Raw genomic sequence first — 26,437 nt, forward strand, 5'->3', positions numbered from 1 at the left:
CATTTTAGTGGTATCTTCCTGCACTGCTTGAGAACTAACACAATTATAGGATCTCATCATTTGCCACAGGCAAACATATGCTACTGCGTGTGTGTATGCAACTCTGACATATTTACTGTGTCAGAGCGTGAGAAGTTTACCACCTAAAATAAACTACGACAATTTAAAGGCATACGATTGGGTAATAAGCTCAGAATGGTGGATCTCAGGGCATGGGGGAACCTGATGGCTCTGGCCTGGAGTAGTCACCTCTCCAATGAGCTGGAAAACAGCTCTTAGAAGCTGTGTGTGGACTCCTGGGGTGTGGCCATCTGCCATCACATTTGTTGAAGAGTAAGAAGGTGTCAGATATCCAGAAAAATGGGGAACACCCTGGCAGCCTGGTACAAGGTGGTCACTGTATGAAGACCAGCTGGCAAAGTGGACAAATCTCTGCTCTCGTGGATCAGGCACGGCTTCACCAGGTTGTCATCTAGGAGGAAAGCAGCTCTCCCACTCACTGGCTGTGCACTTTTGACGCCCAGAAGAAAGCAGATCTCTGAATGACCATTATGGTTGGCACCAGAATCAAGTATCTAAACTTAGACCAATCACCTCTGCCATGGAGGCAGGACCTATAAAAAGATGGTGGCCCTCCTGTGTACCAGATCATCTGATGGGAAGAGATATGGCCAGGGGGGAATAATGTAGACAGCAACACCAAGTCATGATACTTTGCCTCTCAGAAACCTGCAGTGCCGTACTGGCTACTCAGTTTAGCTGTCGTGGGGCAATTGATTCAGCCGACCTCCATGACACCTTTGTTTCTCACCACAGACCCCCGTCACACTTCATTCTCTCCTCCCACAGGAAAATGCACTCGCCCTGCCCAGTTACCCTGTAGTCTTCTGTTCCTGATCATCCGCTCCCACCGTTCCCACCGCTCAGGATCCTCTTGGCCATCTCTGCCCATTTACCACTTAAACTACTATTCTTCGGGATTCAGGACACACACTCCTTTGTTTGGGGAAGATGCCTCCCTGCATCAGAAAGTCACACCCTTGTCTGTGACTGGACCCCACCAGAGTTCCTCAAAGATACCTGTAGCTGAAGTTTTCCTGTGTCCCAGCTGGCCCATGATCAAGACAAATCTCTCTCACCTACCAGTCCTGCAGCCGCTTGGACTCAAGTAAACACACAGAGGCTTACATTAATTAAAACTGCTCAGCCATTAGCTCAGGCCTACCACTGACTAGCTCTTACATTTAAACTAACCCATAATTTGTATCTATGTTTAGCCATGTGGCTTGGTACCTTTTCTCAGTTTTGCCTTCACATCTTGCTTCCTCTGCGTCTGGCTGGCGACTCCTGACTCAGCCTTCCTCTTTCCAGAATTCTCCTCTCTGCTTATCCTGCCTATACTATACTTCCTGCCTGGCTACTGGCCAATCAGCATTTTATTTATCAACCAAATCAGAGCAACACACATTCATAACATACAGAAAGACATCCCCAGCAGATACCTGAGACAGGATGAGAGCAACCTCATCCATGTGGACCAGTCATTGGTGCAGGTTAGCTCAGGAGGGCATTGGGATGCTCATGGGATGTCTCTGTTCAGCTGAGGGTCCTTTCTACAGAGGACTGACTATAGGTAGAACTTCCAGTAGTAAAGCTTAGGATGTCGAGGGAGGAGGAGTTAGGGAGAAAGAATAAGATGCTCAGCCTGAAAGGAAGACTTAGCACTTCAGAGGTCTCCGCTATGCTCTGAAGTCATGGCAATTCTGATGAAACTTCTCAGTCCCTCCAGAGGTTAACTTGAGGTGAGCAGAAATGGTCAAGTTCAATGAGGAACAAGGATAGAAGAAAGCCATGGAGCGGGAGAGCGTAAGAGCCAGTCTCAGAAGGAACTGCCTGAGAGGAAATGCTTGATGCAGAAGAGAAACTTCTGCAATGGACAGAAAGTGAGTACCATTCATTCCCGATGCCGATTCAACAGTTGACCATGGCCTCTTACGGTGAATCAGGGTGTTCTAGATGCTGTGAGAGAAGTGAGGGTGAGGCTGGGCAGCGAGGGAGGGAACATCTACTTCAGGTCAGCTGGTGGCACCGTTCTTGATGTGACATTGTGATGAGATCTGAATGAAGTGACTGGTCGCCGAGAAGTGGGGAGAGACTCCAGCTTCGGGGAGGACCAGGCAGGCAGGTAAAGGAGCCAAGGGGCGGAGCTTGTGCAGCTTGTGGCGTGATTAGGAAGCCGTTGAAAGGGGGTACCCAGAGCAGAAGCAGAAGAGCAGTTGGTGTTTTAAGGTTGCTGCCTGGCTGTGGAATGGAGAACAGACGGCAAAAGACTAGCAAGGTTAGTAACGGGATGGAATGGGCTTGATGAGAGAGGGGGTAGCCGAGAGGGCTGGAAGACGTCGTCACCGGACTCAGGATATTCCTCAAAAGTGGAGTCCGCTTGCTGGTGAGAGGGCGAGAGGACTCCAAGTCGTGGTTTCAGAAGAGGAGGCGTGGAGTTGCCATATTCTGAGAGAAGAAAGCCATCTGAGTAACAGTTGGACTATTGCAGGAATGTTTTGACTGTGCTGAGCCCGAGATGCTACCAGAGACAGGAGAAGAGATGTTGAGTAGGCGAACACAAAAAGGGTTTGGAGAGACTTATCTAGAGTTCTGGAGCCTGGCTGGGGTGAAGAGGTAGAACATTTGCCTTACACGTGCAGATCCCCAGCACTACAAGCAAACAAAGGACTGCAATGGATTTTTTTTTTTTTTAAATGCAGACAAAAAGCCAACAGTCCAGAAGAAGGCTGGAGGGCATACTGCTGTTTGAAGGTCAGGAAGAGAAGGGTGGTGGCTAGGCAGGTGAGGTGGGTGGGGACTTTGGAGTGTGCACAAGCTGAGAGGGAGGGCATTGGAGGAAATAGAAAGGGTCAGCTACTCTATCATGTGCTATTTCGATGTCAGGTCAGGCAGAACTGGCCTCGGAGCCTGGCGCTGTGGGGTTGTGGGTGACTGTGGTTTCTGTGGGTATGAGAAGTTGGAAAGGAGCGGTTCAGGGAAAGATGGGGAGGAAGTCCAGCCAGTGCACAGAAGCAGTTTTCTCACATGGAGTTTGAGTATAAAGGAAAGGGGAGCTTTTGCTCATCACTGAATCACAAGCATTAGCTGAGTCTTTAGGAGGTCACGGTACATCACCACTCACTTTCCCATTCCTGTTACTGATGGCTAGGGTGTTTCAACTTTTTGCTATTATTATTACTACTGTAGAATTGAACGTTATAGCGTTAGAAAGCTGTGATGCTTTTCCTTACCTACCACAAATGCAAAATAACTTCTCAGGTTTGCAAACTCATGCTTGTACTTTACAAGTTTGCTTTTTTTTTTTTTTTTAACTTTGAGACAGAGTCTCTCTGTGTAGCTCTCTGGTTGTCCTAGAACTCACTATATAGACCAGGCTGTCCTTGAAGTCACAGAGAACTGCCTGCCTCTGCCTCCTGTGTGCTGGGATTAAAGGTTTGTGCCACCACCACCACCGGGTTGGTTTTGTTTTGTTTTTTAAAGTATAAAATCTAATCTCCATGTTTCTCTGAGATCAGTGTTGGTTTGTGGCACTAATACAGAAATTCAGGAAGTGCACTGTCTACACGGCCATTCAAAGGGAAGTGTACAGTGTGGGACACCAAGTTCACATGTTTAAGTTGCTCACTGCACAAGGTTCCCTGCATAGAGTCTTAGTCATTTGCAGAAAGGCATGCATCTTATTCAAACAAAGGTGCTATCTTCTCACTGGTTCTCAAGGCTGTATGCATTAAAGGGGGCCTTTCCTTAATCTAATCTCCAAGAGGGTGTGGTTTGTTTTCGTTTGCATGAAAGAGTAGAGGAGAATGATACCTCTGATTGAACTCCTAGAACAGGACCTTAAATGACTCTTCCTGCGTGACTTGGTCCTGGAAACCTGAGAATGGAGAAACAACAGATACAGGCACACAAAAGCTGGGATTGGGTGGACCGTGCTCACTCTAATGGAGGGTACCAACTCTGCAACACAGAGACTAGGCACAGGCACAAGGAGGATGGCTTAGCTCGTCTCCCTGGGAGGTTTCCATAGTGAGCAGTCGTGGGTTGCAGTCTTTAGTGAGGAGGGAGCTGAAGTTGCTAGCCTTACACACTGGTCAATCATTTGTAAACACTCTACTTGGACCAGAGGAAGGCTTCGTCATGTTCATGGGTTTGAAGCATTGGGGTCCTTAACATTGCTGTGTGTATGTCAATAACATACATTCTCTCAGGACTTCATCCACTCCTCACACTTAAACAATCAAGAAAATGCAAAATCACCAACATGTTTCAGTACAGGTGCATAGTGTATTTATGTTTAGTGTTCCAAGGACATTTGGTTATTGGGAACATTAAGTTAGGCAAAACATCAGAAAGAAGTGACTTTTATCACCTCTAAATAACATAGTTTGGTATTCTGTATCCTCTCCCCAAATTTGGTAAATAAGGAACGCTGTTCGACCAAAAGATCATTGGGGGTCAGGGAGGGATAACCCCTTTAAGCTTTGTGTAGAGCTTTATTGAGCATCAGGAGGGAAGCTAGAAAATGCTTCTGTGCAGGACATGGCACCCCGTACCCTTCAGCATCAGCTGTCATTCTTACTGAATCTCTACTAGTTTCCATATCTACAAGCCAGCAAAATGACAATTCCCAAAATAATCTTCTGTAGGGCCAAGAAAAGGATCCTGGCAATGATCTGCTTTGTTTGACAATGCTGGGGCTCACAGAGTGACATCTCCCCAAGTATGGCATTTTCCCCCTGCTGCAGAATTTGATCAAAAGAAAATGAAAATGCCTTAAGAGCAAGCTCAGCCTTGCGGGACTCTTCCTGGAATTTCCTCATTTGCACTGACTAAGTAGATTGAAAAGGAACACAAGTGTTTCCCTCTCCATCCTGAGCCTCCCTGTCTATCTGGGTCCAGTTGGAGAGTTCCCCCACTCCCAGACAGACTTTCCTAATAAGATACTGTTTGTTCCTTGGGCTCCCTCAAATTCCAGTGACTGTCTTTAGGACCAGTTGTTTGCCTGGGCATCATGCAGGCCCCTTAAATTTGTCTACAACTCTCCTTTCCCTCTCTACTACAGAAAAGGGCCAAAGAAGTTTCTGGATCACTTTGGACTTGTGGGTAATTACACTGTGTGACTGTTTTCTCCAATTTGTTTGTCTTGCCACTTTAGTCCAGTTGACCTTCAGAGAGTGATGGAAATGTTTTTTTTTACCCCTACAGCAAGGCAGGCCCCCCCAAGACCCCAGTGCTGAGCCATTTCTAAATGACAGGAATCACAGGGAAAGGTTACTATAGAATCTTAGGGAGTCCATTCAGATTTCCACAGACAACAGCATTTAGGGAAAGGGGTAATGAATTAAAACCCCCTTCTGTGCCTTAAAAATAAGGCCTGAGTTTGGGATCCCGAAATCATGAAGCTCAGGCTGATTCTTCCCACTAACCAACTAAAGCATTCTGGACAGCTCAGATAAAATTTCTCCTTCCTCTTTTCCTCCCTTCCTCCCTCCTTTCCTCCCTCCCTTCCTCCCTCCCTCCCTCCCTCCCTCCCTCCCTCCTTCCCTTCCCTTCCCTTCCCCTCCCCCTCCCCCTCTCTCCCCTCCCCTCTCCCTCTCTTCTTACCTTCTCTGACCCTCTTGCCTCCTCATCCTTCTCTCCTTCCTCATGATTTTTGTGAACTTAACGTAAATGGTACCTCTTCCTGGGAATAGTAATCAGAGTTTTCAGATATGGCAGCTCAATGCTGTTTCCCCCCCCCCCTTAATTTGTCCAGAAATGGGCAAATAGAATGTTCTCAGAATTATCAGTGAGAAACACTTTTTGATCTTAAAAAAAAACTGCCATGAATTGACCCTCTCAGGAAAGAATTCCTGAAATGCAAGAAGGAAAGCAGCGACCCCATGGACGAGCCTGTCCCCATCTAAACGATGCAGAGCCCCTTGCTAAATCTGCGAGATCTTTTGGAGAAGCACCATCAACTCCGAAACTCTCTGGCCCTTTCAGGAAGACACAGTGCAGGGATGCAGTTTCCAGTGGATGTAGGACCCGAGGGCCCACATGCACACTACTGGCTATGGCTTCCTAGTCATTTTCACCCCTTACAGTCTTGAAGAAAGATCTAAATTTGAGATGTTGGTGCTGTCTCTAACAATTCAATGACCAGTGGATAAATTAATCTAGAAATATTTATGGATCACTTATGTGCTTACTGCATATAAACCTTCCCTGTAGACACTGCATTTATTAAGGAGCTGGCTTTGCTACTCAGAACCATGGTTCCTCACCATGAAACCCTCCTCTGGACTGAGCACATTGATAGCATGAGTTAAAATCCACTATAGGGACTGGAGAGAAGGCTCTGTAGAGCAAAACGCTTACCATGCAAGTGTGAAGACATGAATTAGGGTCTCTAGAACCCACATAAAAGCCAGACAAGGTATTATGCATCTGTAACCACCACTCTGCTCTGGTGAAATGAGAGGTAGAAACAGGAGAATCCTTGGAAACTTGAGGGCCAGGCAGCCTGGCATATGTGGTGGGGAAGAAAAAGAGAACCTGACTCAGACAAGGTTGAGGACCAACAGCTAAGGTTGTCTTAACCTCTAAATGTATACCCACACCCACATACAGGCATGCATAACACATTCACTTGCATACACACACACACACACACACACACACACACACACACACACACACAATGTATTTGCATTTTACCGTCAGGGAAAACTTCACTATTGAGGTCCATGTAATAGGGAAATTGCTCTTTTGAAATGACTGTGGGAGAACAGTAGCCATCCTTTTGCATACCTTAGTGTAACTGACGGGCAGTGTCCTGTTGAGCTGGGCTTAGCCCAGCTGAGAGCTTGCACTGTTATTTAGATTTGGGGCCTCTGTGGACCCTCAGCTCCTATATCCCCTGGAAACTGCATCCCTGGACTATGTCTTCCTGAAAGGGTCATGGAGTTATGGAGTTTGGGGTGATTTTCCAACAGATCTCACAGCTTAGATGAGATCTATATGAGAACTACAACAATAACTATGTTACAGTCATCAACCAAAACATGGAGGAAACCAGAGCTTTTTTTTTCTTTCATTGCCCCAGGCAAACGAGGCCCACAGCACCTCACAGAGTAGAAGGTTAAGGGTTAAAATGAATACTCCTGGGGCTGAAGTAAGGACATTTCTATAGATAGAGGAGACGTTGGAGAATAGTTGGATGTCAGAGACAGCACTTACTGAAGAAAGGAGTCATTCACATCTGAGGGAACACAAGAGGTTGGCAGGCACGAATACTCAGGACAGAAATTGCCGTATTTTGTTCTGGTGTGAGACCTGTTCTGGCCTCTGCTTGAAGCTGGAGTGTTCTGACTGCTCCGTTATCCTCTGGTTTCCTCTTCTGAGAGCTGCATGCAGCTGGACCACAGGGAAGGAAGGCCCCAGAGGTGCCCATCCTCTCCCTGCTTCTAGAACTGGGTGGACTGCAACTTAACTGTTTTTCTCTAAATAACAGTGCAAGCTCTCAGCGGGGCTAAGCCCAGCTCAACACGACACTGCCCTTCAGCTGCACGAAGATATGTAAAAGGATGGCCGCTGTTCTCCTACAGTCATTTCAAAAGCGCAATTTCCCTGTTACATGGACGTCAATAGTGAAGCTTCCCCTGATGGTAAAATGCAAACCACTCAGCTGTTCAAGGCAGAGTTAAAATATTCTGCGAAGATAGCCCTTTCAGAGCAGGCAGGACCCTGCGGAGATCAATTTGTGAGCACATAACCACAGGACAAGACAGGTGTATTGCCACCAATTCACCGCCCTGAAAGGAGTATTTTACTATTCTGTTTCCTTCCACAATACTCTTTTGGCCACTCATTTTAATACGTGGCTGTGGGGAATAAAAGAATTCGAGGCAGAATCCAAGAGGGCACTGTGGGATTTCACTAGTTTTCTATCGAAGCATCTGGAACATCATTTCTTTTGCACTTGCATTTTGCTTGAGCGGAATATCTTGGTTTCCCAGCGGTAGCTGTAAGGTTTGTTAATCAAATGAATCCCAGTCTTAGCAGGGGACTCTGCTCAGCCTGTGACAGCTTGGCCTTTGGGGACAGTTTCTGCCCCTGTTAGCCAAGTCTCCCTCATAGTGTTCCCCCCGCCCCACTTATTTAAAACTCCACACTTAACATTTGGTGTCTTTAGTCTTAATCCCGTGAACTAACAGGCGTTCAAAAGGAATCGACACATCTGCTTTCTGGGAACACTCGACTTCTCCTATCAACGTTCACTGCTAGTTTTAAACTCGACAGTTCGGGAACAAGCTGGAAAGCCAGCGTTGTGGTTTATGCAAAGCCACCTTGTGACTCCTCCACCTGCTGCTACTGAACCTGTTTGTGAGTGTGAGTGCATGCTCACGGGGTGGACTGTAAAAATGTGTGGCTCTAAGTGCCTACATATCTGTCCGTTTCTGTCTGTAAGAGCTTGTATCTGATGAGTGGGTTTAGGAGGGCATGTATTTATTTGCATATGTTTATGATTCTTTGTGTGTGTGTGTGTGTGTGACCAAAAGGGCTGATAGACGTGTGTGTGTGATGTTCCTGTGAATGTATATATGATTATAAGTGTATATACACTGGGTACAATAACTATGAGTGTGTTTGAGATAGCACCAAGGTATGCACATATATGTAGCGGCCTGTGTAAGTACAAATTCATGGGTTTGCATTTTTGAGAAGTACATACAGTGAGTGTATTTTTGTAGTTGTGAATGTGTATCTGTGTGCATAGGGGTGTGTTATTCGAGACTGTATGTTATACTCGTATGTGTATGACTGTGAACATTGGGTGAAAGAGTATTTGCTGATTTATGTGGTGAGTGCACACTCGCTTGTGCGCGTGTGCCTATTGTATTTGTGTGCATGTGTGCTTTTGTGTATGAATATGAACGTTGTGTGTTTCTGTGCGGGTCTGGTCTCTTCAGTATGCGTTTGCCTGTGTGTGTGTGTGGGGGGGGACACATTTGCGCGAGTTTCCGCTGTGAGCGGCTGGGTGTCACCACGCTCCTGCCCCTCCTGGGCGATCTGCCCCATCGGGGGTTGGCCTGGCCAGAGGCGGAGGCCAGGGTCCTGGCAGGCGAGTGAAGGATGCGCGCTGGGGAGAGCAGGCAGCGCCTCCGCGGCCGCCACCGCGCCGACTTTACCCTTTAAATCGGTCTCCAAGCCGATTACAGCTGATCTCCCACGTGACGTTTTTACCTTCTGTCTCCCGGAGCGCGTTGCCCGAGGACAGTCCTCCGGCTGCCGCGCGCCTCACTGCGCAGCCCGCCGCTGGGGGCTCGGCTCCCGCAACTTCGGGTGGAGCGGCGCGGGTGCGGGTGCCCTCGGAGGGCCGCTCGGCACCGGGCTTCCGGGGATCGGGAGGCGTCGGGGGCCCGAGAGGGCGCGGTCGGGGAGGAGACGATGCCCCAGCCTGGATCAGCGGCGCACTAGGTCTGGGCGGCGGGCCGGGTGCCCTGTGGCAGGCGGGCTGGGGTGCGTCCTCCCGGAGAGCACTCCGCGATGGCCCCGCCGCGGGGCTGAGGCTGCGACCCCAACACCCCTCGCGCCCTCGCCATGCAGAAAAGCGTGCGCTACAACGAGGGGCACGCCCTGTACCTGGCCTTCCTGGCGCGCAAGGAGGGCACCAAGCGCGGCTTCCTGAGCAAGAAGGCGGCCGAGGCGAGCCGCTGGCACGAGAAGTGGTTCGCTCTCTACCAGAATGTGCTCTTTTACTTCGAGGGCGAGCAGAGCGGCCGCCCGGCGGGCATGTACCTCCTGGAGGGCTGCAGCTGCGAACGGACGCCCGCACCACCCCGGACCAGCGCGGGACCCGCAGGCGCCCGGGACGCGCTGGACAAGCAGGTACTGCGCACCCTCCTTTCCCTGGCTTCCAGCCCCAGGCGACTCTCTCCGCTTCACGGTGGTGCTGCGTGGACAGCGCAGGGGCAGTGCCCTGAGACCCCAGGGCAACGCATGTCCCCGTGTGAGCGAGCAGATTCCCCCATCTCCACTCCTTGACCCCGCCGCCTAGGGATCAGCTGCGTTAGGGACCAGGCTGGTTTTGTTTTTGTTTTTCACAATCCTCTTAGAGGTCGGATTCTTTCAGTTTCTTCCTAACTGCTCCATGCTGCTCTAGATCACATTCAGAAAGATGTGTGGCTGTGACGACGTGTGTTGACACCTGTTGCATTTAGATTGGCGAGACCGAACTAGCTTATTTGGAAAGTTTGGTTTCTTTTTAATTTTTCTTGAGACAGAGTTCTTGACCTACAAGTGATGGCTCACTCGTGGTGCTGGGAACCAATCAGGCCACCAAGAAAGGCGCTTCTGTTGGTCCTTGTCAATCAGGCTTTGCCGTTTAGGTCACTTTCCCTTGCGAACATTTGACCACTGAGGTCAGTCATGAAGACACATGTGTACCTGTCTCCCGAGGATTAGTATTTGTCCCTGAGTTCTTGCTATGTTTAAAAGACGTGGGCATTTTTAAAAAGAACACTCTGTCCTTTAAAGTAAATGCGACCTTTTAGTCGTAGGTCGTAATTTTAATGGGTTTCGTTGTATGCTCAAGGCGTGGGGGAGGCACTAGGTTAACCTCTGAATCCTCATTCCTGCAAATAAGAAACATATTGATTCCAAATTCATTTATTAAGGATTTTACTCAGCCAGAATGTTCTTGATTTGCTTCTATATCCCCTACCTTGGAAGAAGGAGAAACTGTGTGTGTGTGTGTGTGGGTGGGGGCTGATTGCCTTTGTTGTTGCAGAAATTTTTTTCTAGGCTGAATTTTCCGTGCAAGTTAGACCAGATTGAATCTGCCTCAAAGCCCCGAGGCTGTGGCAGACATCAGAGTGGTGCCTCGGATGGCCGCCCAATTTTTCTGCTCTCTTGAAACAAAACTTAGAACTCAGAGCTCTGAGTTGAAACGACACCAGGCACAAGATTGGTTTTTATTTTCACTGTAAATCATTAACTTCGGTAAATGATAAGTGATTAAACACATTAGAAGAGCTAGGAATTCGAAATGAAAAGGATGCCCTTGACTTTTGAAAGCGCTTTCAGTCATTTGAGAAACTAGTTTCTAAGCCGGCAGATATAGGTATTAGAAATGGAGAAAATCCAAGTTGTGAAGTTTGGAATCTAAGAAGAGTTTTGAGGAAACTGATTTTTTTTTTAAAGCGTGCGCGCGAGTGAGTGAGTGTGTGTGTGTGTGTGTGTGTGTGTGTGTGTGTGTGTTTGAATAGTAAGTGTTAGAAGACCCACAAGAATCTCCCCAAACAGATTTTAAGTGCTATTATGTCTGAAATCAAAGAGGATCCTTTAAAATAGTTTGAACACACATCACTGACTTGACTCCAAACCATTTTTTCCCTTTGTATTTATTCTTAAGTTCACAAGTCACCACTTCATGGTTACTCAGGAGCGGAGTTCAGAGAACTCTTAAAGTGTTTGTAGCTCAGACCCGCTAACACTGTATGTAAAGCGTGGTTTGGGTGCTGGAAAAGGTCTGAAGTTCATCTTCAGGACGGTTGTCTTTAAGCCAGACTCTAACAGAGAATTGAAAGGCCTGAGTAGTTGGAATTCTAGACAGGTCATCATATGCAAGATTTTTCTCTTTACCATCAAGTGAGTTATGGGTGCTCGTCATCTTATGCAAATTTGGGAGGTTAGGAATTGGGACCTTTGGGGTTTGTAGATAAAACTGAGATGTGATGATGCAAGCATTCCAGAAAGGATTTGAAGATGGTCTTGGAGAGTTTTGAAATTTTGCTGTATGTTAGGAACACTGTTTGACTCTGGTTAGCCTAAGTGAGCAATGCTTTTCTGGAACACTGCTACCTAGAGGTGACTGAAGAATTAAGAAGAGACACTATGGGATAAGAGAAAAGGAGAAGCCTCCCATCTGAGTGTCTAGTATGTGCAATTGGGAATAAGAAACAAGGAGAAACATCCCGTCTAAGGGTAGTATGTGCAGTTGACCTCCCTCCAGCTAATTCCTACTTCCAAAATGCTGTTGATCATCTGTTTCTAAGGCTATAAAAACAGCGCAACATTTTTGCCATGTAGTGAAAGCGAACAGCAAACACACAGAAATAAACACTGCATTTGAAAAGCTAAGGACAAAGATGATCGAAATGGGCATTCTGAGACTCAGGTCGGCAGCCACACAAACCTACCAGGAGCACTCTCCGCCGAGCGTGGCTGTTCTCACTCACAGAGGTGGAATCCGGTGTCTTTGGTTGGTTGATACAGCAGTGATCCCGTTCTTGAGGTAAACCACCTCTAATTGTTGAGTTAGTTAAGTGTCTTTATCGCTAAGCCATAAGAAGAAATACCCTGGGTTTTTGTTATCCAAATAATATTTCAAATTAAGTGCATTGACAGAAAAAAAAGGGGAGAAAAGAAAAAAATTCAGAAAATGGACCAAAACGTAAACCTTGAATTTTTCTTTTATTTTTGTCAATAAGCTCATTTTCCAAATATGCCCAGGCTGAAGGAATATTTGTGCTGCTCTGTTGAGTTCATGGTGTTCCAGGATTTTTCTCTGGTATGTTCCTGGGCTATTGCTAGACTGTCTTACCAGCATTCCCACAGTGGCTATTTCTTTAGAAGAGTAAAGATGATATAATCAAATGAATTTGTTTAAAAATGCTTGAAGTGATTCATTGCCTTCAAAAGAATGTTTCTTTTTTCAAATATGTATCTGGTTGTACTTTGTCCTCAGTAAGTCCCATTTAGGGCAAGTGAAAAACTCCCCTCTTTAGTGAGCATGTTCTGTGCGCTCTGCTCTGAAGTGGGACCGTCCACCATCTTGCTAACTCGGCATTCTCGTCAGCTCCTGGAGACGTCCTCCTCTTCTTCCGTCTCTTTACTTTCATTTTAACCTGTGCTTACTCAGGCTTCTAGAGAGCTAAAGTCCACCTCCAGAGAAGAAGGCTAACCATGCTGAAGAGTGCTTTGCTGGAGAGGCTGTATTTAAATCCACTGAGCTCAAATTAACAAACAAACAAACCGAGACAAAAATCTGCATGAGCTAGGAGTTGGGGGTATAATGTGTGAACCACTGGTTCATTCTTATTTAAAAACTAGTCAAAATATTATTGCTGAGTCTTGAGAAACACAACCACAGGCCATCACACGCTCACAGAAAAGTGGCATTTTATGTGACATTTTTATGTGACATTCCTTCACTTCAGTGGAGAGAGCTTTGTGAGTGTTTGCACTTAGGGTCAGAGCACACTGCCCAGCTACTCTGCTCTACTTAAGTAGCCATATGCAACTTGCCTGAAGCAGGAGAGATGTATAGTAACGAGACTGTCTTTCTTCTTCATCATCTGCCCTTGTATTCAGCCTAGTTTCCTTTTCTTGGAACAGGGTGGGTGGGGGATGGGTATCCTCGGCCCCAGAGGCATAAAGAATTATACATGCTTGTCATATTTGTGCTGATTTAATCTTAAAGGGGTTACAGGTTCTGGGATAGCTCTGTCACCTCATTACTAGACAGACATTTAAACCTCCCTAACTTGACCACAAGGCAGGGATTTCTCAGCATTTTATTGAATTAGGTGGAAGTGCATGCAAACTCTGAACTGTTTGTAGAGTGCAGAGACTGTGGAGGGGGATTTTCATTCTAGGTCATGGTATTGAACAGAGGTATAACAGTCAACTCCATAGTTTCTTTTCCATTTTTGCTTACTGAACACACACAAAGGGAAAATGCAAAAAAGGTGTTTGCTAACTCATAAAATGTTCACAAATATAAGCAGGGGACAGGGATGATTTCTTACTTGAACTTTTAAAATATTTTTTCATTAAAGTTAAATTAAAACAAGGAACTTGTAGATTCAAAAAAGTTAGTTATTTAATTCTGGCTACTTTAGTATTTAGATTATTGTGATTAGTGTTGAGGATACAACACAGGAAAACTCATCTTTGGGGTGTTAGCTGTGTGTAAAAGGCCTTTGTCCTGTGAGCTGCATTGGCCTGTGGGTTTTAATCAGTGATGGATTCACACCATGGAAAGGTAGAAAGGAAGCATTTGTAGTGTGACAGTGTTTTCTCTTTATATTTTGTTCCAAGAGATGAAGTTAATAACGACTGTGTTGAACTGTGTTGTCTGTCTAATGCAGACTATATTTTCCAGTAGATTTTTGTCCCTCTTGACCAAAACTGCTTAAATATTCATACTATAGTAAATATAATTTTAAATGTTATAGAATAGAAAAAGTTAATTTTTAAAAGACATTTTGTGATTAAATAAATCGGATTATCAAGTGGTCTTTACTCAGGTCTTAAATCCTAATTTTCACAATTTTATGCCTGTTTATTTCTCCTTTAAGAAAGGGATGTATACATGTTTATATATGTTTCTGTTGACAATTGAATATTAATTGTTTGTTATACATATATATGTATAATTTCATTTGTACCAGTGACACTTAAAGATGTGAATTAGAGAGCCAGCCTATAATCCCAGCACTTGGGAGACTGAGGCAGGAGGATTGCGGTGAGCTCAAAGCCAGCCTTGATTATAGAGTGAGCCTCTGTTTCAAAAAGTTAAAAATATGAGAGTTACAGATCCACTCTGCCTGAGTGTGGGAAGCGTTATTTTCTATGTGGTAAGTGAAAAATCACAGAAGAAACTCTTCTCTGAAACTAAGTTACCTAAACTCAAGCCTGTAAATAGCAGTGCATTGCGTTATGACCTTTCCATCAGTGATGGGTTGCCTCTGTGTCATGGCTATGTCCAGAGCCTTGGTGTGCGGTGGACCACAGCGTCTCAGTTCCAGTGAGCACACTGAGCAGTGTTCACACAATGACAAAACCTCCTCATGATTCATTTCTCAGAATGTACCCCTGGCTTGATGTGGTGTGGGACGGGAGAGTGAAATCACGGCCAGTATTTAAGTGAAAGCCGAGACGGTGTAAATAGGAACATGGCACTGTGTGGAATGTTTGCCTGTTAGAACACTTGGCTCCTGATTAAACATGGCATTCTTTCAGATCAGTTGTTACATTTTTCACTGGTGTAAGTTATGAATTTTAGCTGATTGAGAAGTTAAAAATACATCAGTTGGTTTCACCATTTTCCCCAGGAACTAAAATACGATTGCATGCATATTTAGGAACAACATAGTGCGTAGTGTGCTCTCTCTTGTTCCACAGAGAACATTGGTGCCACAGGGGGGTCAGAGATGCAGACAGATCTTGATCATATGATTTTCCTTTTTACTAGAAAACACACGAGCCAATGAAAAATAAAGACTCAAACCATTTTCCTTAAACCTCACAATGGCTTCAAAATGCTGCAGATGCACTTTTAGGGAAAAGACATAAAAAATTTTATCACAGTTGAGTTGATTGTCTCTCTGCAACTTGTTTCTTTTTGGACTCTGATGGAAGACAGGATGCAGAAGTTTGGGAGATCTACCGAGAACAGTTACAGCATCAGGGCGGGCCAATGAGAGGCAGCCTTCTTGATGACTTGGGAAGACACAACTAAGATGATGCACGGCAACCTATCTTTAAAAATGAATGTGTGGAGCCCCACGTCATCCTTTTACTTATGAATGTGGGCCAGGCTTACAAAGAGGCCTTGCCAAGACTGAGGATCAGTACGGAGCGAGGGACTCTGGGTACTGGTACTTTGTATGGTTACTGGGTTCCGGCAATGCTTTATTTTGTTTGGGGTGATTAGTTTAGACAATGCTGATTCACTTCCTGAACTGTATCTGAGACCGTGCCGTTTGTGTGACTAATGTAAACAATGGGTCTAGTCTCCCCACCCCTGTCAGTGCAGCTAGTTAAAAACTACAAGCTCTCTTTTGGCTAGCCGTGTGGGAACTGGAAGGTATAGCTTGATCTAAGGCTCATTTTATGGTGTTAAAACTCAGTACAGAAGTCAGACGAGACCATGTCAGTGATGCACAGGAGTCAAGAGGGGACTTTTATGGGTTAAAAAACACAAAACTTGTAAGAATGTCAGTAAGGATGTCACCAGGTGAGGGGGAGGAATTGGGTATAGTTCACTTCAAGGGTAAAACAGTGTGGGTTTAGATCTTGACTCTGCTGCATACAACACCTGTGATCTTGAGCCATCTCTCTGAGCCTAGAATGCCAAGATGGGCTGGGAAAGTGCCTGGTAGAAGGGGTTCATGAGTACCCCCATCATGGGCTTCATGGGTAGTCAAGTCCACCCAAGCTTTTAACATAGAGCCAAACAGCAAATTTGTCAGCTGCTACTACATCCCTTCCTTCGACTTTTTGTTTTTCTTTTTGTTTTCATTACTAGAGTCATTTGGGAGAGGTTTTCCTCCCTTCTTAAGGAAAAAAAAATTGACATGCATAGAATACAAGAGTTCATGGAATACCATCACTTAGTTTAGACAATCTTTCATATGTTTTTTGTTGTGTTTCTCTCCGTGTGTGTGTGTGTGTGTGTGTGTGTGGCGGGGTCGGGGCTAGGGGAGCTTATTTTAAAGCCAGCCTCATTGCATTGTTTCAACTTGCACATAGAAAAGTGTTTCCTCTTTGGTTTAGTTCTTGTTTGCCACTGGAGACTGCAGTAGACATAATTCTAAAAAGACCTGTCTTGGAAGTAGCTGATGATTCACTCTGTGACAATGTGTATCATTTTAATGGCAGGCACCTTTCTGTTTCTTTGATGCTATAATAAAGGAAAAAAATGAAGACAGTTGTTATGAAGATGTAAAAGTGATGGAAATAGCTTTTAGATGAACTCCGACCAATTTCACATGGAGAAATAGTAAGTTCGCACTCAGTCGTTTACCCGTGATCATGGCATGAAGGGATGGCCACGACTGGCCCCTATACAAGGAACATTTAAGTTACCAGTTGCTCTTTCATTGGAGGATTTTCCCTCGACTGAGGTGCATTTACCAAGTGCCTCTGGTTTTACACCCATCTAACTTAGAATCAAGCACAGACGTTGCCACCAATGCATCTCCACATCCACTTCTTCGTAGTTTTACAACACCAAGGGCACCATCCGTCAGCCAGTGTTTCCTCCGTCTTTCAAAATCATCACCCAAGAGTTGATACTATTTTAAGGCAGCTGTTAAAACCTCATTAATCACGTGTGAGAACTGACAGTCTTTTCTAGGGTTAATAGGGTTCTGTCCCATGGCTGATTGCTTTATGCCTTTCTGATTGCAAGGGAGAAATGTGAATTCAAGTTGTCCTAAATAATGGTCATATATGAGTGCTAGGAACAGTGCAAATACCATAAGGCCATACAAGACAGAGGACCTCTCTGTATTAGGACCTAGGTATTCTGTGAATAATGTTCTTAGCCGATCACTTTACAGTGTATTGCCATTAACTTCTAGTTACCATACCCATAAGTTTTACCAACTCAGTATTTTGGTTTTCTAAAACAAACTCTCATATTATAGTTCAGGCTGGCCTGAAATTTACTAAATAGCCCAGGCAAGTCTTGGGCTCCAAGAAATCTCTGTGCCTTAGGCTCCCACACCTGTACTGGGATTACCAGTGTTAGTGAGCATGCCCAACATTGTGGTCTTTTTGCAATGCTTGAATTTTCACTGTGGCATCTCTCATTCACTCCCAAATTCAGGCTTTGATTCTGCTGCAAACGAATCTGATCGTCTCACTTCATATTTGGTTTTAAACAAAAATCACAGGTTTCTCACTAGTCTGTGAGTTAATTGTAAAACAGCAAGACAATAGCCCAGGGAATTTTATAGAAAATTTAGTGGGTGTGACGTACATCCTTATTGATGTATAGGGTGCATTCATTGTGCTAGTTAATACTATGTTGCTAATGCTTATATTATGCAGCATGAAAAGCCACAGTGTCTCCCTTCAGTAGCAATTTTACATCCTTACGTTATCACTAAGACCTCTGTAATAATACGATTCGTTTTCTCTTCTCTTGTTCTGCTCCCTGAACTGCTTGGGTTCATGTTCATAATTACTCATTACTTTCTAATATTTTAACAGTTATTTAAATGTTCTTTCACTGATAAATTTAAACCAAACCCAGTTTTAAAAATCTAGATGACACAGAGAAAATGCATAAGCTTAAGTGAGCCACTTTTTGAATTTTCACAAGATAGACGAATTTTTGTGACTAAGACTCAGGCCAAGTGACTGACATGATCAGCCCTCCAGAAACCAACTTCATGCCAGCGTATCTTTATTGTCCATGATGGAAGCCACCATCCTTCCTCATCACAGTATTGATTTCTGTGGCTTGCTTTTGAGTTTCACATTCTCACACTCATGCCGCAGGGTTCTGTGGCAGGCTTCTTTCCCCAAGCATCTTACTGGACAGATCCCACCATGTTTCTGGATGCATCAATTTTTCCCTACTCTGCACTTCACTGGGTGTGTGACCAACAGCTTCTTTATCCATCCTACTGTAAATGATGCTCCCAAGTTGGAGCTATTATAAGTAATAATCCATACGCAGGATTTTGAAACATATACATGTATGTGTGCATTTCTGTTGGGTAGACATGCACTGGAATAAAAGTGTTGGCTTTTTTATAGAGCATATGAATGTTTATCTTCAGTATTACTAGTCAACTTCCAAAATAGCTGTTTCTATTGCTATGCTCCAACCAGCTGTACATAGGTTTATATACCTTCTGTGGCCTTTGGTCTCAATCTGTCAATGGGTAAACATATAGTAATGTCTTATTTTCATTAAATTTACCTGATAAATAATGAGGCTGAAGCTGGCACAGTGGCTTGTGCTTGTAATCTCAACACACTGAGGCAGGATTCCCATGTTTGAGGCCAGTGTAGGTTACATGGAGAGGCATTGTCCCAAGAAACAAGTTTGAGAATCCTTTAGATGCTTACTGCCTGCTCAGTCTTTACTCAGTTTTTATTGAGTTGATTTGTAAGCATCTAACTATCTGTTAAGCTAACTGATCTGCCATTTCTATACACCACAATGTTGACTATCAGAAACACACATTGTTTATCCTATCATCTATGAAGATAGGAATTCACTGTCAGCTATGTGTATAAAAACAGTGTCTCCTTCTAGGTCATGACTTTCTATTCTCTGAGTGGGATCTTTTTTTTTTTTTGTGATATATATTTTTTATTTTACAATACCATTCAATTCTACATATCAGCCATGGGTTCCCCTATTCTCCCCCCTCCCACGCCCTCCCCTTACCCCCAGCCCACCCTCCATTCCCACCTCCTCCAGGACAAGTCCTCCCCCGAGGACTGTGATCAACTTGGTAGACTCAGTCCAGGGAGGTCCAGTCCCTTCCTCCCAGACTAAGCCAAGTGTCCCAGCATAAGTTCCTGGTTTCAAACAGCCAATTCATGCATTGAGCACAGGACTTGGTCCCACTGCCTAGATGCCTCCCAAACTGATCAAGCCAATCAACTGTCTCACCTATTCAGAGGGCCTGATCCAGCTGGGAGCCCCTCAGCCTTTGGTTCATAGTTCATGTGTTTCTATTCATTTGGCTATTTTTTTTCAATAATTGAGTAAAACTGAAATTTATTATAAGCCACAGTCGTCCTAGGGACCTCCATGCTATATATATATATATATATATATATATATATATATATATATAGCCTTTATGGTTCTATGGGTTGTGGTCTGATTGTTCATTTTATATCTAGAATCCACCAATGAGTGAGTACATACCATAACTGTCTTTCTGGGTTTGGGTTACCTCACTCAGGATGATTTTTTCTAGTTCCATCCATTTGCCTGCAAATTTCATGCTTTCATTGTTTTTCTCTGCTGAGTAGTACTCCATTGTGTATATGTACCACATTTTTTTCATCCATTCTTCCGTTGATGGGCATCTAGGCTGTTTCCAGGTTCTGGCTATTACAAATAGTGCTGCTATGAACATAGATGAGCATGTATCTTTATGGTATGTATCAGCATTCTTTGGGTATATGCCCAAGAGTGGTATGGCTGGGTCTTGAGGTAGTTCGATTCCTAATTTTCTGAGAAACCGCCATACTGATTTCCACAGTGGTTGTACAAGTTTACATTCCCACCAACAGTGGAGGAGTGTTCCCTTTGCTCCACATCCTCTCCAACATTGGTTGTCATTGGTGTTTTTGATCTTAGCCATTCTAACAGGTGTAAGGTGGTATCTCAGAGTCGTTTTGATTTGCATTTCTCTGATGATTAAGGATGTTGAGCATTTCTTTAAATGTCTTTCAGCCATTTGTAGTTCTTGTTTTGTGAATTCTCTGTTTAGCTCTTTAGCCCATTTTTTAATTGGACTGTTCAGTGCTTTGATGTCTAGTTTCTTGAGTTCTTTATATATTGTGGAGATCAATCCTCTGTCAGATGTGGGATTGGTGAAGATCTTTTCCCAATCTGTTGGCTGTCTTTTTGTCTTATTGACTGTGTCTTTTGCCCTGCAAAAGCTTCTCAGTTTTGAGAGGTCCCATTTATTAATGGTTGTGCTCAGGGTCTGTGCTGTCGGTGTTTTATTTAGGAAATGGTCTCCAGTGCCAATGCGTTCAAGAGTGCTTCCTATTTTCTTTTCTATTAAGTTTAGTGTAACTGGATTTATGTTTAGGTCTTTGATCCACTTGGACTTGAGTTTTGTGCATGGTGACAGATATGGATCTATTTGTAATCTTTTACATATTGACATCCAGTTATGCCAGCACCATTTGTTGAAGATACTTTCTTTGTTCCATTGTATAGTTTTGGCTCCTTTGTCAAAAACCAGGTGTTCATATGTGCATGGATTAATGTCAGGGTCTTCAATTCGATTCCATTGGTCCGTATGTCTGTTTTTATACCAGTACCAAGCTGTTTTTATTACTATGGCTCTATAGTAGAGTTTGAGGTCCGGGATGGTGATGCCTCCAAGGGTTGCTTTATCATATAGGATTCTTTTAGCTATCCTGGGTCTTTTGTTTTTCCATATAAAGTTGAGTATTTTTCTGAGTGGGATCTTTAGGTGAACAAAAGTTATAAACTTCAATGTAGTCCAAGTTCTGTGTATTTTTTTTAGTGGCAGTTTGTCTTTCCATAATCTAAATTTAAGTGTAAGACCATATCTGACTTGTCTTGAATAGAAGTTGCAAGACCTGGGCCCTTGTCTGCTGCTGTATTGTGTCAGATTGTGGCCAAAGGCATCAGATAAATCTCAGAAGCCACAATAATAAGTTAAGTGGCATGTGCCTGTTGTGGTTGGAAGTTGCCACCATAGGGTGTTCCCCATTTGTAGGAAGGGCCTGAGTGTGATTCTGCAAAATTCTAATGTGCTCCTGGGGTTGAAGGTGTTGCCTCCCTGGAAGCTGGGTTGGTGCTCTTTCTCCACCTACACAAAACCAGGCCGTCCATCCCACCAAGTCCAACTTCACCCTCTGCTCAGCCATCCTCTGTCTATGCCCACCTTCCATGTGGAAGGGCCCACACAGGATGTGCAAGGGCAGTTTATGAAAGGGAGCCAGAATTAAGTTTTACAGCCTGAGGCCCCCTTTCACGATGCAGCCAGTCAGACTGATGCTGTTAGAGAGAGGTGAAGCATGGGGTCTGGCCATGTGGAGGCAGAATCCTTGGTTTTCAACCTGGGTCTATGCTGTGCTCTGTAGCCTCCTAAAATCATTTTCGCCACCTCACTTGTTTTGATTGTTACCTAGCAAGCGGCCAAGAAGGATGATTCCTTGCTATACTAAATCTGGTGGTCAAGCTGCTTTCCCCATGGATGATGAGAGGGGAATAAAAATACCCATCAGTCTGTTGCTGGGCACATAGCTTAGTTCATGGACCACAGTAGTAAGGTTGGAAACAGCTGGCCAGTAACCCAAGGAATTATTGGCGGTGGTGAGAGCACCATTAGTTGTAGCTAGAGTTTTCCTGCCTTGCCCACAGTCAGGACAAATCTTTGTCACCTGCCAGTCCCACAGCCGCTCAGACCCAACCAAGTAAACACGGAGACTTATATTGCTTACAAACTGTATGGCTGTGGCAGGCTTCTTGCTAACTTTTCTTATACCTTAAATTAATCCATTTCTATAAATCTATACCTTGCCACGTGGCTCGCGGCTTACCGGTATCTTCACATGCGGCTTGTCATGGCGGCGGCGGTTGGCAGTGACTCCCTTTCCCTTCCTGTTCCCTTAATTCTCCTCTCTGTTAGTCCCGCCTATACTTCCTGCCTAGCCACTGGCCAATCAGTGTTTTATTTATTGACCAGTCAGAGTAATTTGACATACAGACCATCCCACAGCTTCCCCAGAGGAGTTTAAAGGTTCAGTGTCACACACCTATCACAAGCAGGAGAGACCATGCTTCTTACAATGTGGCCCATCCCTTTGAGAAACAGATGGGTGAGTGTTTGTTGGGAGTCCTAAGTGTCCATGAATTGCTAGCCTTGGCTTCAGAAATGGTGAGACTTGACCTGCAGGTTGGGGCCAGGTGGTCCCCCTGGAGAACCAGTCTTGATGGGGGGCATCTATGTCCATGCTCTATCTAGGTAGCTTAGCAGCGTGATCTGTTTCCAGATTTATATCACCAAGATGGGATCTCTATGGTGTGCCAGTCTGTCATTTTGCACGTGGAAGGCTGAGCCATGATGCCACTGGCATAGTCTGGAAATGTGAGTTCCACCTCTAGCCTGCAGTAACCACAGAAATGTTGGCTGCTGACAGCTGATGTACAAAACTCCAGCAGGTAATACTGCTCTCAGCTAACCTGGACTACCAGGCTTTGGGGGAGTCAGACCCTGTGCCATGAGTCTTCCTGAGCTTTGGGTAGTAGAGTGAGAGATTCAAGTCTCTACAGGCCACTTGTTACTCTTTTGTTGTGTTTGTGTTTTGCATCTGGGCCTTACTACAGTTTTAGGCTGGCTTTAGACTTGTGATCTTCCTGCCTCAGCCTCCCAATAGTTGGGCTTACAGACACTTGCTACCATGCCCAGCTTACTACTTCAGACCGGGCACATCCCTGAATATATACTTTCCATCCTCCTGTCCTCTTACCTGAGCCTTCCGGTGGCCATCCTAAAACAGCAGTCTCAGCCCAGAGAGGCACAGGGTCCCCGTGGTCAGTTTTAAGAAGACACAGGGGCGAAGTTGCCTGTATGCCTGGTAATGTCGATTGAATGCTGGACATTGGGGATGAGAAACAGAAGAAATAAATGGTGTTATTTTCTTTCTGAGGGGATTTACTTTTGCTTCCTTGCAGGTATTAGTGTCAGGGCATTGTATTAATCCATTCTGGGACTGAGCTGGCCAGCCGGGTTCCAGGCTTTGTGAGGGCTTTACTCCCAGTTTGTCCCAGTTTCTGAAGTTCAGCACCTCCATCGTCCTATCCAGAATCCAAGGGCGTTGATGCAACTCTTCCTCCTTAGCCTCCTCTGTCCCCAAAGAGGGCTGCAGTTCAGCTTCTCAACATCTGGACTCATTGTGTTTGTGTCCCGGAGAATACTGGGATGGGAGAAGTTTCCCAGACCCAAGACTCACTACTCCCCTACTTTGGAGCATCTGTTCCTTACGCATAGGCTGTCTTGTTGGCTCAGTGATACTTCCAAACACATGCTTCATTTGTATTGTTTTCAGCTTGTAAATTATTATCGGTGTGTGAGCAGGGGAGGCCTGTCTGCAATAAGCTATCGGACATTATCACTGAGCAATCATTTTTTTTCTTTTTTAAATTATTATTTAAAAACTTTTTATATAGTGTACTTTTGATCATTTTATTTCCCCTTCCCAATTCCTCCTAGAACCTCCCCACCTCTCTCCCCATCTAATTTTATGCTCTTTCTCTCTCAATACCACCCCCACAAAACCCAATCAAAGCAAACAAAACAAAAAACACCAAACCAAAACACAAAGCGTACAAAATACGTGGGATCTGTTTTTGTGTTGGTCAGCTACTTCTGGGCATGGGGCTTGGCCTGGAGTTTGATAACTGTGCCCAGTACCACTCCCTCCACTGGAGAAAACTCATTTTCCCTTTCTCAGCAGATCTCAGTTCCACACGGAGGGGAGACTTGGTGTCCACTTCACCCTCTCTGTGCAGGGCTTTTGTGTGGTTTGAACCTGTGGAGGTCCTGTGCATGCATCACAGTCTCTGTAAGTGCCCATGTCCATGACTCCTGTGTCTGGAAGACGCTGCTTCCTTCATGTCACCCAGCACCTCTGACTCTGACAAGTCCTCGCTTTACGGTGGTCCAAACATGTGTGGAACTCCTTGTAGAAGGGTGGAGAAGTTATCTTATTTTTTTTTCTCCTTCTCAAAACAAACCTGTTTATTACTTACAGTTCAATAATTATAGACAAGTAAGAAGCCAAATTAAAACTGATCTTTATCCTTCTGACTCTGAGTATCTCTGAACCTTATATATTTGCACAAAATAAAACAGGAAGTTCATTCTGCAGTTACAATACCATCTTTTATAGGTATTTACCTTTACAATTTTCATGGGCCATGAGGTATATATTTTGAAGGTATGGCCCTTATCTATTCCCCCCACAATGAATTTATACTTTGAAAAAAGTTTTCTTATATCTGGCTATCTGGAGAGCTGTCTGTTTGCCATCTACATTAGTCAATGAGCATTTAATTTAAAACATTTATCTTTCTGTAGGTCTAAGCCAATCCTTTTCTTCTTTGGAAGTAAAATAAAGCAATAATTTGATTTAGAATACTAACTTCTTGCCGGGCGGTGGCGCACGCCTTTAATCCCAGCACTCGGGAGGCAGAGGCAGGTGGATCTCTGTGAGTTTGAGGCCAGCCTGGTCTCCAAAGCGAGTTCCAGGAAAGGCGCAAAGCTACATAGAGAAACCCTGTCTCGAAAAACAAAACAAAAAACAAAAAACAAAACAAAACAAAAAAAAGAATACTAACTTCTCAGTTTTCAAGTGAACATTGTTTTGCATTACACTATATTCTAAGAATTAGTTAATTGGTTAATTAATTATGGGTATGTGTTCATGTGCATGTATATGAGGGTACATGTACATATGCCAACACCAGAGATTGATGTCAGGTAGTGTCTTGGTCAGGGTTCCTATTGCTGTGATGAAACACCACAACCAAAGGAACTTGGGAGGAAAGGGCTTACTTGGCTTACACTTCCACAGCACTGTTTATCATTGAAGGAAGTCAGGGCAGGAACTCAAACAAGGCAGGAACCTGGAGGCAGAAGCTGATGCAGAGGCCATGGAGGGGTGCGGCTTACTGGCTTGCTCCTCATGGTTTGCTCAGCCTGCTTTCTTATAGAACCAGGACCACTAGCCCAGGAACAGCACCATCCACAATGGTCTGGGCCCTCCCCTATCAATCACCAATAAAGAAAATATCCTACAGGTTTGCCTATAGCTCTATCTTATGGAGGATTCCTCTTCTCCAATGACCCTGGGTGCTGGGAATCTGAACTCAGGTTCTCTTCCTTGCACAGCACATGCTGTATCTGCTAAGCTACCTCCCTAGTCCAACTACTGTTAACTTCATGCTAATGCAGGTTCACAATGATCCAAGCACTCTAAATATTACCTCCTTGAGTCTTTAGAGCTTTGAGATAATTGTCCCATTTACTTTGCAGATTAGGATGCTGAGCACAGAGATCAGTTCAGTGATTCACCCAGGACAGACTTTTACTAAATAACAAGCCTGGTGTCTAGGACCCAGGCTTCTGTCAGTATTTGCTGAGCTTGAGAAATCTATGGTACAGAGGAAAAGTTTTTGTCTCCAGTCTTATTCTTCATAGTCTGAACAGGGCATGTTTGCAGTAAGAATAGAACATTGCTTAGTCTGCTCTGGCCCCTTTCATTAAACCCATTGTATAGGCTGCTGTTTCTGCCCTAGATTCCTAAAAGCACACCAGTCAAGCAAAGCTGTCTGTGGTCTTCTATTCAGCCTTAAACTACTTCACAGACATCTACAATCTTTGTGCCAGGACAAGGCCCTGAGAGCTAGGGCACCGAGGGAATGGGGGCTGGCTGCCAGTCTCTGGGGAACCCCACTGTCTAGACTTGTAGTTAAGGCTTCCTTCATGGTGCTTACCCAGCACCCTGAGGTGCTTGGCACCAAAGATGAAGAAATCGGCACTCTCTGTCATCTCAGAAGGCTCTGAACAGAAGATTTCCTGTCTGTCTGTCTGTCTGTCTGTATCTATCTATCTATCTATCTATCTATCTATCTATCTATCTATCTATCTATCTATCTATCTATCCATCACTCATCTATGTATCATCTATTTTCTGGACATCTTTGCAGCTTTGTTGGGAATGTGTAATTGACAGTGAGCTTCTCAATAAGAAGTTGAAAGAAGAGGACTTATTCTTTCTATTCTTCTCTTATAGATTACAGGGAAGAGTACTTTTATGGACTGCAGGATCATTTACCTTAAAGACCAGGCCAGCA

The 26,437-nt window shown here is 44.6% G+C and overlaps 1 protein-coding gene across 5 annotated transcripts in view; it reads left to right on the top strand.

Annotated features, from left to right (window-relative positions):
• The first annotated feature begins 9,353 nt into the window (after nucleotides 1–9,353).
• Nucleotides 9,354–26,437, top strand: part of Rasgrf2 (Ras protein specific guanine nucleotide releasing factor 2) — a 236,113-nt gene continuing 219,029 nt past the window's right edge. For 3 of the 5 annotated variants that reach the window (XM_028891013.2, XM_028891014.2, XM_028891017.2), the window contains exon 1: nucleotides 9,354–9,936. In XM_028891013.2, the coding sequence (XP_028746846.1) occupies nucleotides 9,649–9,936 (288 nt within the window). In that variant the 5' untranslated portion in view covers nucleotides 9,354–9,648. The remainder of the gene's footprint in view (nucleotides 9,937–26,437) is intronic. The other 2 variants (XM_028891015.2, XM_028891016.2) reach the window with 1 other exon arrangement.

This window comes from Peromyscus leucopus, chromosome 11 (genome assembly GCF_004664715.2).
Source record: "Peromyscus leucopus breed LL Stock chromosome 11, UCI_PerLeu_2.1, whole genome shotgun sequence".
Taxonomy (NCBI): domain Eukaryota; kingdom Metazoa; phylum Chordata; class Mammalia; order Rodentia; family Cricetidae; genus Peromyscus; species Peromyscus leucopus.